The following is a 13,109-nucleotide window of genomic DNA, read 5'->3' on the forward strand; positions in this document are numbered from 1 at the left end:
CTGTAGACTTCCTCAGTGCTGGGGTATAGATAGTAGTAGCACCCTTGGTGTTATATGATAATGTAGAAATTTATCTACACCCCAGGTGTAACGTGTGCCTAGCTAAAGACTCCACCGATAGAATATGGAGAACTTTCGTATTAAAATTTGTTTATACTCATGCACGTTTTATACAAAAGCGTTTTCTTTGTAACCAGATTACCAAATTAGTTTGTATATGAAACATGAATAAGACGCGTTCATGTTGGAGTTATGTTTGGTTTTTGTTTGCTTTTATTATTGTGATTCTCTTCGTAAAAGGTAAGTTTACATTCACTGAACGTTCGAAGTAAAAATAATGGTTTAAGAGTCTATATATGTAATCATATATAGACTGTCTGGTCTAAACAGGGCACATCTCAATTAAATATAGTATATAACAAACAGGTTTCTCGTGGAGATTAATTAATACGCTATATATACACCAAGTCAAGCAATTATATGCCAGCAAAACATTTCAATATAAATATATACACGCTCTATGTATATGGCTCACCCACAAAAGTACATACGTTGTATAACCCGTAAGCGTACAGGTGTGGGTAACAGAACACCTATATAGTATAGTAGGGTGGAAGAAAATGCGACACCTTTTCATTCTATTTTCTCATTCCATTTGGTAGTAAATAAAAACACCTAAATTAAAGAATTAAACCGTATCCTTATGATCTCCATAGACCGTTGTTAATTGTTTAAAACACGAACAGAATATTTGGATATCTTGTGCTAAAGGTGTCCAGTCTTCCTCACCCTACGGCCTATAGGCTACTATATAACGACTGCCGTATCTCCGCCAAATAAAGATAAAAGAAAATTCAGATGCTTTAATCCTCTGTATTATACACAGGACAAGAGTTGGAATGTGACTGCCACAGAAATGAAGGAATTTGCATTCGGTTTGGACTTCGACTGAAAGGATTTTACACTCAGAACAAAAGTTGCGATGGTTTTAACGACTGTGGAGACTGGAGTGACGAAAAGAATTGTTCTAGTACTTGCTTGGCGAAAAACCAGTCTCTATGTGACTGTCATTTGCTCGGCACTTGTAATAGAAAAGGACGACTTGCGTTTTGGCCTTGCTACAAAGCTTCTGCTGCCTGTGATGGTTGGAATGACTGTGGAGATTGGACGGATGAGAAAGATTGTAACTATACTTGCGGTGATAATGAATATAAGTGTGAATGCTATCAGAATAAGACGGAATGCTCTGTGTATAATGGGGTTTATATATCACACTGTTATAATAATACCGAGATATGTGATGGGCGACCACAATGTACAGATTGGACCGACGAAACAAACTGTCTTTGCGACGAAGACAAGTTTAAATGTGGATGTATTAATAATTCTACAAATTGTGAGTCTGATTTAGGTTGTGTTGGTCGGACTTCTCTGTTAGATGGGGAATCACAGTGCAAAGACGGTTCTGATGAGGCGTGCGAATATAAACCGATTGAATTGGGTCGTGTCTTGTATTATAACACTGGAAGTGGGAAAACAATATCGACAAAGGCGGCTTACCATTGCAAGAGCAAGGAAGAATTTTCCAAATTTCGAAGTCTCAGTGTTCTAAGGCAGATAGAGCTGACTTGTTTTCAGGTACAAAGGTTTTCTGATGTAAAGAAGCAATATTTTTATGAAGAATGGTGGTGTACTTTTGAAACCTATGTAGATAAAGGTTTGCAACAGTGTGAGAATAAAGGATTTGTTATTGGACCAAATCTTTGCAATGGGAATCCTGACTGTGAAGACGGAAGTGACGAAATGTATGACGTACCGGGGTTTAAATGCAGAGCAAAGAGTGAATATTTTCAACTGAAGCAATCGTGTGTTCTTCCACAAGTTAATCTCTACAACAACAACTTGTACTGTGAAGATGGCTCAGATAATTGCTTTGTTGATGGAAAGTTGAAATGTTTTCGTTGTTTGGATGGAAAATTGATGATTTCTGGAAAGCAAGTTTGCGATGGAGTGATAGATTGCTATGATTTATCTGACGAATGTTTGTGTCAGAACCAAACTGTATGTGATGACGTGTTGGGAAAGTCTCGAGGTGTTTGTGACCAAGGCAAAATCCTGTGCAACGGAGTTTGTGTCGAAATACCATCCGTGATATGTAATAGGTCGATAAGTTGCAATGACAACTTTCAAAATAAATACTGCAAGACCGATGATACAATTTTAGATGATTCAAACGTTCGTTATATTCTCTGTAGTACAGACATGAAAGAGATTGTTTACACGAACGCAACCATGTGTGACGGTATTCCAGAATGCTACAATCGGGAAGACGAGTGTGACGTAGGATGCCCCAATCAAACACACTTCTGCGATGTAAGATTAGAGTGTCATTTAGAAAAAGTCACTCCACTTTGGGTAAAAGAAGGCGTTCTATCTCTCACTGAAAAAGCATACTGTGATGGTCGGCCTTCTATTGATTTACCAAACCACATATACACATGTGGCTACGGTTTTGATGAGGTTAACTGTACAGGACGATTCTATTGCACAAATGCAAGCTTAAACTTAATCAGCATTGAGAATAAGTTCAAATGTGATGGTGTGAAAGATTGCAAAGACGGTTCGGATGAATTAGAATCGCTGTGTAAGTATTCCCGCTTCTACTGCCTCAACAAGCAACCTCTTTCTGTGGAAATAAGTCGAGTTGAAAATGGATTTAAAGACTGTAGTGATGGTAGCGATGAATGCCCAGTGAATACCAATAAGACTTCTATTTTCTCTTCGCCGTTTGAAATGATTGGTAACTCCATTTTTAGAGTCGGGTTTTGGGTTATTGGAGTTCTTTCGCTTCTTGGCAATTTTTTTGTGATCGTGTCCAGTATTTTTCGGCTTAGAAAGGCGGAAGCTTTAAAAACATCTTTCCTTTGGTTTGTTATAAACCTATCGCTATCAGATTGCTTGATGGGCGTCTACTTAATTGCAATATCGAGTAAAGGGGCCGAGTACTCGGGTAAATATTGTTACCATGATGCTGAATGGCGAAGCAGCAATCTTTGTTCAGGTTTCGGTTCATTAACGATCATCTCATCAGAAGTTTCAGCTCTTACCATGGCACTGATGGCTACCTTTCGAATGATGTCAGTTTACAAACCGTTCGAAATGGCAAATATTCGAAAACGTACGTTTATAATTCCTACAATATTTGCTTGGTTACTCGGAGTAGCAATTGGTGCCTTGCCGCTGATTAAAACAGATTCTGGATATTTTGTTTCATCAATCTGGTACCCAAATTACTTTTATGCACAGCAGGAACTAAGTAAAACTGAGGTTATACATCTGCATGATCAGATACTTAATTATTCCGTACCCAGCAACGGTGTTACTTCTACGAACTGGTTCGTAGTAAAGCAGGTAATAACCGATACTTTTCAGGATTTAAATATTTATGGGGAGTTTGGTTATTTCGGTAAAACCAGTATCTGCATGCCGACGTTGTTTGTCACAGTTGGCGAAACGTCTTGGGAATATTCCATATCTTTAATTAGTTTCAACTTCGTGCTGTTTGTGTACCTAGTTGTGGTGTATATTGCAATATTCAAACGGAGCACTAAAATGAAAAGCAGTGCGCAAAGAAGCAACAAACTACAGAAGACTATATCTCTTCTTATCCTCACCAACTTTTGTTGTTGGATTCCAATCTGTATCATGGCTTTTGTGAGCTTGTCTGGCGTCCAACTTGACCGAATCGTGTACGTCATCAGCGCTGGAGTGTTGCTTCCTATAAACAGCGTCATCAACCCAATCATATATTCAGACGTAGGAAGATACGTTGTAGAGAAACTGAGAAAAAAGCAAACACCACCAAACCAGAAAAAGGGCCAAAGTTCGTCAGCTTTTACGTCCACCACTATTAGAAGTGTTACACCTATTAATAGAACAACGAGCTGTATATAACGTTTTTGCGATTTTTTTGGATTTTCTTAAAGTAACTCTACAGAACTGTTTGATGGAATATAGTACTGTGGGGTAGGATGGGACACCTTTAGCATAGAAAATCCAAATATCATAATCGTGTTTAAAAAATACCAACGGTTAATGGGATTCGTGGGAATACGATTTTATAATTCTTTGAATGTTCTTTGTTTACTAACAAATAGGAGGTGGAAAATAGAATTAAAAGGTGTCCCATACTTTCCCCTACCGTACTATATAATGCTACATTCCTGTATACACACACACGCGCACACACATATATATACCATTCGTGCTTTTTATTCATAGTGCAATTCTCATCAAATTGTCGCCTTTTTTTCGCTAAACAAGAAGCTGACTTGTTATTTAAAAATTCTGTTTTGTTTAGATTTAGAACATAACTACTTTGATACGATTTACAATTAACATTAATTCCTTATCTGCTCGAAAACAGTTGGTACATCAATAGTGTAACTTAAAAAACTGTGCTGTGTATATTTATACGAATGTTCGATGTAAATTTTGTTAAAAAGGTTTAAAAATAGATTGTCTTTGCAGATCGGCTTTATATATTGGTATTGGCGATATTGACGTGTAGGGGTATGGACTCGTTAGACAAAGCACTCGTTTTTACCTTATAATATTAGATTACTGCCACAGTATGGAAGGTGAAACTTTGTATAGTTTATAAAAAACAGTTTATTAAAAAAAACACAATGAACCTAGTATAGAAGAATGCTACATACCACTGCTCTATACCTAGTTTAGATTAGAATGCTGAAATTAGTATTAGGGGATCGAGGAGGGTATCTTGAAAATTACAACTGTCTGGTACTCGGATTCTCCTAGATTTTTAATATGTTATTCTTGATGATAAATACTAAAAAACGTTAACAAAATTTTGTAGGATTTTTTGGGTGGTTCGAGCCATATATTTCATGTATATTATCGACCCTACTAATATATAACGTTTTCTTTACGTGGTGCAAACACAACAGGTTTCCTAATGTTCTTTATAAGTTTCTGGGCCGAAAAGCCTTACATACATAATAAACTAGCTGACTACTTCAGTACTTCTTTATTAAATATATCTGCAGCATTATATATATATATATATATATATATATATACTTAACAGTATTCTGGAACGATAACAATAACGTTTATATACATCACAAGAAATCATATGTTACATCATTATTGCGAATTAGGTATGAAAGCTATTTTGGTCCTAGAATGTGGTGTACTTCCATTCGATTTTAGTTTCTTGAGTGTTGTTAATTTGCGAACCACAATCATCACTATGTCTGAATATATGATCGGATTGATGACGCTGTTTATAGGAAGCAACACTCCAGCGCTGATGACGTACACGATTCGGTCAAGTTGGACGCCAGACAAGCTCACAAAAGCCATGATACAGATTGGAATCCAACAACAAAAGTTGGTAAGGATAAGAAGGGATATAGTTTTTTGTAGCTTGCTGCCCCTTTGAGCGTCGAACTTCATTTTTGTACTTCGTTTATACATGAACAAGTAGCATGCAACCATGTAGATGAATAAGGAAAAGTTAATGAAGATTAATGCTGTAGAATACTCCCAGGCCCCCGAACCAGCATGGGAAAACAACTTGGGCATACAGACGCTTGTTTCCCCAAAATATCCAAACTCCGCTTTTATCTGAAGTTCCTGAAATGTTTCAGCAATCTTCCGCTTTACATCAGCCCAGTTCTTAAGCGTAGAAGGGGTCTCGCCGGTCAGACGGGTTATGTTATTGTACAGTAAATACATTTCCTGCTTGCTCATTAATTGTTTAGAATAGAAATAATTTGGAAACCAAACGTTAGCAACAAAGTAACTAGAATTGGAAGTTAGAAATGGCAATATTCCAAGAATAATCCCAACAATCCACACTGCTACTGTCGGCATGACAAATGCTATCCATTTGACATGTTTCATTTTGAATGGTTTATAAATAGATATTAACCTGAACGTGGCCATCACCGACATAGTAAGAGCTGAAACTTCAGATGAAATGATCGTTAATGAACCGAACCCTGAACAAAGATTGCTGCTTCGCCATTCAGCATCATGGTAGCAATATTTACCCGAGTACTCGACTCCTTTAGCTGATATTGCAACCAAGTATACGCCCATCAAGCAATCTGATATTGACAGGTTAAGTAGAAACCAATGTAGAGAAGCTTTAATTGGAGTGAGATTTAATCTTAATAGTGAAAGCATCGTGTGAAGAAAGACTCCACCATTCCCAACCAAAGATGCAATTCCCATGACCCAGAAAAATGCTCTGAACACTGGGTTAGCAATCATTTCAAACGGGGATGAGAACACGGAGGTTTTATTACTGTTTGCCGGGCATTCGTCGCTACCATCACTACAGTCTTTAATTCCATTTTCAACTCGGCTTCTTTCCACAGAGAGAGGTTGCTTATTGAGGCAGTAGAAGCGGGAATACTTACACAGTGATTCTAATTCATCCGAGCCGTCAGTACAATCATACACACCATCGCAAACCAAATCTTGTTTTATACTCACAGCATCTTTAGTCGAATTCGTGCAGTAAAATCGTTCAGTGCAGTTGACTTCGTCAAACCCGAACCCACAAACACGAACTGCTCCTGGTTCATCAACCGCAGGCCGACCGTCACAATACTCTCTCGCAGACAGCGATATGGCTCCACTTTTTTGCCACACAGGTGTAAGTTTCAGCTTATGACAATTTATATCGACGTCACAGAAGTGTGTTTGATTCGGGCATCCTACTTCACACTCGTCTTCCCGATCGTAGCATTCTGGAATACCGTCACACATGGTTGCGTTCTTATAGATCCGATTGTTTTTGTCCACACTACAAACTATATGCCCGCTCCCTTTTAGGTGATCGCTTTTAGATTTCATGCAGAACTTGTTGTTCAAACTGTCATTACAATGTATGGAGTTGTTGCATACAACTTCACTGGTTTTCATGCAAACGCCATTGCAAATGATCTCGTTTGATTGACAGATGTCTCGGGACTTCCCCAACACGTCATTGCACACGGTTTGGTTCTCGCACAAACATTCGTCGGATAAATCGTAGCAATCTATCACTCCATCGCAAACTTGCCCTCCTGAAATCATCAACTTACCATCCAAACAACGAAAACATTCCAACTTTCCATCAACAAAGCAATTATCTGAGCCATCTTCACAGTACGAGTTGTTGTTGTAGAGATTAACTTGCGGAAGAACACACGATTGCTTCAGCTGGAAATATTCGCTCTTTGCTCTGCATTTAAACCCTGGTACGCCATACATTTCGTCACTTCCGTCGCCGCAATCTGCTTTCCCGTTACAGAAATTCGGGGCGATGACGAAACCCTTATCTTCACACTGTTGCAAGCCGACTTTGGCGTAATAATCTTTTATACACCACCACTCTGGGTCAAGATATGTCTGGTTCACACTAGAGTAAGACTGTACAGGAATACAATTCAGATCTCGCTTAACAAATCGGTTAAGTGCTTTAAGGTATTGAAGTTCTGTCTCATTTCTACAATGAAAAACATCTCCACATTTCGTGTCGTATTTATCATACCCTTGAGACAAAGTTTTGGCATATTTCACGCACTTTCTTTTACAAGCTTCGTCGGATTTATCTTCGCATCTACCGTATCCATCTAGAAGATATTTCACATCTACACATCCCAAGTTAGAAGTACAATTCGTTGAGTTTAGTATGCATCCGCATTTTAACTGCCCAGACATGCATGTACAATTCTTCTCGTCCGACCAGTCATTACAAAGAGGATAACCATCGCATATATCGCTTTGTTTATAACAGTGCGAGATATAGTTTGAGTCAGTAGGACACTGCTGTCCATTTTTGTCGCAGTCGCATTGAAATTCATCCCTGCCGCACGTGAAATTACACCCTCTTTCATCGCTCCAATCCCCGCAATAGTTCCATCCATCACAGGCACGAGAACTCCGGTAACACGCCCAGTAATAGACTCTGTTTTTACGATTGCAAGTCCCATTAATAAGGCAATCACACGGCGTATGATTTACTCTGCCACATTCACTAATACAGTCATTTTCGTCGCTCCAGTCCCCACAATCGTTAAATCCGTCACACTTCATCCAATCGCTGTAACGCCCCCTTAAACGAATCCCGTTTTTCATGCAAACTCCTTGGTCTCTTTGGCAATCGCATACACGTTGAAAACCTGTAATTAATATATTGTGTTTAGGCGAAAAATTTACACACGATGACATATATTTTATTTGTCTCTTTACAGAACCACCAAGTATTGTAGGTTTAGCAGGAAAGCCTTTTTGAAACTTTTCCTCAACTAGTGATTTTTTATCAGTATAGCCTGTTTTTAACGACTATTGTTTTGTTGCTTCTCTTGTTTTAATTAATTTAATCATAAACATCGCATTCAATGGAAAATGAGCGTGTTATAAATACAAGAACAAAAGGTAGTTACATGCATCAGATTGGTTCTTTTTCCCACAATTCCTGAAGCAGTCTTTTTCATCACTCCAATCCCCACAATCATTATAACCGTTACATTTCATAGTCGAGGTATATCGCCCTGTTAAACGGACTCCATTCTTCATACAACCTCCCGGATTCCGGTGGCAATCGCATACAAGATGCCAACCTATTATTAAATCGTATATAATTAGAACTCTGTTAATGTTGCTACCAGGCATAATATCTAAAAATGGTGTTAGTCAAGAATCCTGCCTTTACGACTACGTTGTCTGATCGTAACCACTAAGACTAAAAAGTAACCCTTATAACCACTAACCCATAACTAGTATACACCAAGTTACCAACCTCTAACGTCACTTTCCTCCAGTCTAACATGTAACGTACTGGAGAATTTTTTTTATAAAAATGTAAAAGTATAAGTCACAACTTACCGCCAACACTAACAAGACCGCCAACAAGAAAAATGTAAATTAAAGTGATGTTCATTATGTCCTAAACAGCATTTAAATTACGCAACTGATTGCTGCAAAAACAGAAAATGGAATATTACAAATAACCGTGTCTAAATAGCAGATATGTTTATCGCTAACAAGATAACAAGTAGTCTATTACATTCTATAACAACCTCAACTAAACTTAAGCTGAATCTTTAACAAGAATGGTGTCTGCTTTTCACTGCATATTTCCGCTTGTATACTTGGAAGGTGAGAAAATGACAGATGCTACAATATTTATGCTATTCTGGCCTGCACTGTACTTTACTTGTTGTACAGCGTGAATAAATGCGATAGAAAGTACTGCGTGAATAATTGCGATATAACGAACCGCGTGAATAAATGCGATAAGGCGAGATATTATTATCGCAGTTAAATATGCTTTACACAAGGTCCTCACCTCCTCCCAAAAAAACGGTTTAATACAAATGTAAGTTTCGAAATTTAAAATTCATGCGCGTAAAGGATTCGCTGCATGCTGACTAAGTGATGTGTGATAGCCAACGTGACAGCTAATGCAAATGCAACACGAGTATGTGACGTAGATGTTTATCACCTATTCGTGACGTAACACGTCATCGATTAAGTTTTTACGCTTATATCACGGACATGGAATAATTAAATGTGGCTTTATAAAAAATGTGTCGATTCATATCTTTAATGTTATGCATTTTATTTTATGACACTTTTTGGTTATAATTTCCCGTCCAATTTAGTAATAAAAAAAGAACACACAAGGAATTGTAAAACCGTATCTTTACGACTCCCACTTATACCGCTGGTAATTGTTTAAAACGCGATCAGAATATTTGGGTATTATGTGCTAAAGGTGTCCCGTCTTTCCCTACCCTGCTATACACAATTCTAATCATATTTTAGCAACATAGTTACAAATACGACATGTTTTATTCACACTTTAATTGTTATTATGAAATTATAAGTGTAATTAGCTAAGTGTAATACTTGACATAAAAAGCATGACTATAATTCGAAACCGCAAGACGCCCGTGGCAAAATTTACAGATTGTTTTTAATTCTGGTATTTCAACTTTATGATTACTTTTCTATAGTTTTAGTATATATAACATTAAAACCATAAGTAAAACAGCATTTTTTAACGCATTAAACCTATATATACCAGAGTTAGTTGAGAAGTTGACATATATAGTAGGGTGGGGAAAGATGGGACACTTTTTAACTGAACACGATCAGGATATTTGCAAATTATGTGCTTAAGGTTCCAGCTGTCTCACCCTATAGTACTATACCACTAAAACTTCGAAACGTTGTTTACTAGTATATTAAACCGATGAATAAAACTTCGTGTGACTAGAAGCCAAAATCTGAGACAAATTTTAAGTTGCATACCACGAAGTTAGTTCACGAATATTGCTTAAAATCATATTAGTCAAACACGCGTCACGAATATAAAACTTCCGGCATGCCGTATAATGCACGCGATCCCATAAAAAGTTGTAGCATTCGTAGTCATGTAAACCCAATTCAAAACTGTAATATAGGTTAGACATTAGAGTGAGATGATCATCTTTCATTCTTTGTTATTGAGCCATTATAAGTGGTATACAAATAAATATATACAGAATTAAAAAAACCTATCCACGCCACTCTAAAAGAGCTCTCTGATAGCAAACGTATTTGCAGTTCGCATTTGACTAAATTTACTTTTTGTTGTTTTTGGCATACTGTATCTGTACTGAAATATTTATATATACAGTTCATAGCTGCAACATCAATGTTTCTACCAAATAAGACATACGCTATGCGCTCAACTAAAAGTTGTGTGGCGTTGGTGTGCATAATAGAAGTGTTAGAAACCTGTCGGCAAAGGAATAAAAAATGCTCGTGCTATATTAACATTTAAAATGAACGACAGGCTCGGATTCTTATGATCTGTTAGCGATTCGCCAAGCATAAACATTTGCAAAACGATGACCACTATTCACTAATAATACGTCGAAAAAAAAAAAACGTTATATAGTAGGATAGGGGAGGATGGTACACGTTTTCATTATATTTTCTCGTCCCATTTGGTAGTAAACAAAGAATATTCAAAAAATTATAAAACCATAACCTTACGACTCCCATAGACCGTTGGTATTTCTTTAAAACACGATCAGGATATTTGAATATCATATATCAAAGGTTTCCCGACTTCCACCACCTTCTATATATTACAAAATATATATTTGCGTATTAAAATATATATAAAGCTGTTGCACTTTGTTTATGCCACTTGTCCCTAAAAACCAATGACGCAAGTCAGGTATATGACGCCAACCAAACAGTATTAATCAACAAAAAAAACAGACATGACAGAGTTGTTTACTGTTGCTTATTACAATTACATCACGTCTGTCTAAGGTATATTCATTGTAAGTTGGTATGTTTACTTGATCCTTGCGAAGCAGAAAATTGCATATGAACAACAGCATAATGATCGTTTTGACCAATTTTATATAATTTATTCAGTTGGCTCACCGTCTACTAGAAATATTTAGAGATATATCTCTCGTAGGCTGCGTGGTTGACTTCATAGGAATTTGACATTTTAGACTATACAAATACATGCCATTTATTCATTTTAAAACAAGGTTTTACACCTAACTGATTCAACATCTATAGTTTACTTGCTTTTCATTTATATCATATTAATAATAAACATCAACTAAAGTTGCACGAAGTGACAGTATTATACGTATACTCCTGTTACTGTAATATTTAACCGCGCACTTTAACGCGTTTGTAAATTCAAACCGCATGGGCTACGTATTGTCGGCTCTCAACAACAGATAGTAGGATGGGGAAGATGGGACACCTTTATTCTATTTTCTCGTCTCATTTGGTAGTCAACAAAGACAATTTAAAGAAGTATAAAACCGCATTCCCATATACCGTTGTTAATTTTTTAAAACAGGATACGGATATTTGAAAATTATGTGCTATAAATGTGTGCCATCTTACCCCAAACTACTATAGTTCATAGTTTGTAAGACTAGTATTGCGACATACATATTGTATAACACCTTACAAGCTATAGCGGTATAAAGACTATTTAATCCGCACAACACACACGCACATACCTGAGGTGTAGTAATAATGCCTCGAGATATTTTTTTCTTCTTAATTCCATTCATCTGGATATGATCCTGCACTGCTCGCAGAAACTATACACGCTGAAATGGCTAATCCAAAACCCAAAGCTTATAAAGTATAGTTACGTGTAGTAAATCTTGAATGTCTGTCACAAAGACAGAAAAATACATTTTATATAATGTTTCTGCAATGTATGAGCTGTGTATTCCAAATGCATTAAAATACCTTATAAAAGATTTATATTAATTTACTAATTTACCAGCTACCATCTTGTAAGCTAAGCTGTTGACCCATATCTATAGTAGGATGGGGAAAATGGGACACCTATTAATTTTGTTTTCTCTTTCCATTTGGTAGTAAACAAAGAACATCCAAAGAGTTATGAAACCGTATCCTTACGACTTCCACAGGCCGTTGTTAATTCTTGAAATCACGATCAGGCTATTTGGAATATATGTGTTAAAGGTGTCCCATCTTCCCCCACCCTACTATATAGTATACATCCATACTCAATACAGCAACAAAACTAAAACTATACTGGCAGTACACTTAACACAGGGGGTAAAACGTAGATTTGTTCTCGGCGCTTAATTGGCTAAGTTTTCGTCAAGTAGGCGCTGATTATTATTATTACAGAAAGCGCAAAAACTGAAAAGCTATAGTTGGTAAATTAGCAACCCCTTTGCCTCAAGGCATTTTAGTACTAGCCGATTGGGTTTTCTAAATTTATAAGTAAGCCAGTCAATAATGATTGACAGTTCCGCAACCCATTCCAGAACGTTTCAGAAGCGGGTCACTGATTGTGTTTTATGAAATAAATACATATTTAGGACCGAGAATTTAGGCCAGAGTTGGGCCGTTAAACCTTATGTTTGGGGCCAAGTAACATATATAGTACGATAGGAGAATACGGGACACGTATTTTGAACTAACAACGGACTATGGAGGTCGGTTTTCCAATGCTTTGAACGTTCTTTGTTTACTACCAAATGGGACGAGAAAACTACTATAAATAAGTATAATCT

The 13,109-nt window shown here is 37.0% G+C and overlaps 2 protein-coding genes across 3 annotated transcripts; one reads left to right on the top strand and one right to left on the bottom strand.

Moving 5' to 3' along the window:
• Positions 1–224: 224 nt before the first annotated feature.
• Positions 225–4,952, top strand: LOC149732447 (uncharacterized). Its single transcript, XM_089883108.1, has 2 exons — positions 225–300; positions 887–4,952. The coding sequence occupies exons 1-2, from the start codon at positions 225–227 to the stop codon at positions 3,952–3,954; spliced, it is 3,144 nt and encodes a 1,047-aa protein (XP_089739234.1). The 3' UTR covers positions 3,955–4,952.
• Positions 4,953–5,035: 83 nt separating this feature from the next.
• Positions 5,036–13,050, bottom strand: LOC149732448 (uncharacterized). Of its 2 annotated transcripts, XM_089882378.1 has the most exons (4): positions 12,072–13,050; positions 8,908–10,479; positions 8,466–8,642; positions 5,036–8,201 (listed from the first exon to the last, which is right to left on the bottom strand). In XM_089882378.1, the coding sequence occupies exons 2-4, from the start codon at positions 8,960–8,962 to the stop codon at positions 5,170–5,172; spliced, it is 3,264 nt and encodes a 1,087-aa protein (XP_089738504.1). In that variant the 5' UTR covers positions 8,963–10,479; positions 12,072–13,050; the 3' UTR covers positions 5,036–5,169. The 2 variants fall into 2 exon arrangements, with proteins under 2 accessions (XP_089738504.1, XP_089738505.1); XM_089882379.1 differs by lacking the exon at positions 8,908–10,479.
• Between the last annotated feature and the right edge of the window lie 59 nt (positions 13,051–13,109).

The sequence above is a fragment of the Ciona robusta genome, chromosome 8 (assembly GCF_009617815.1).
Source record: "Ciona robusta chromosome 8, ASM961781v2".
NCBI classification, from domain to species: domain Eukaryota; kingdom Metazoa; phylum Chordata; class Ascidiacea; order Phlebobranchia; family Cionidae; genus Ciona; species Ciona robusta.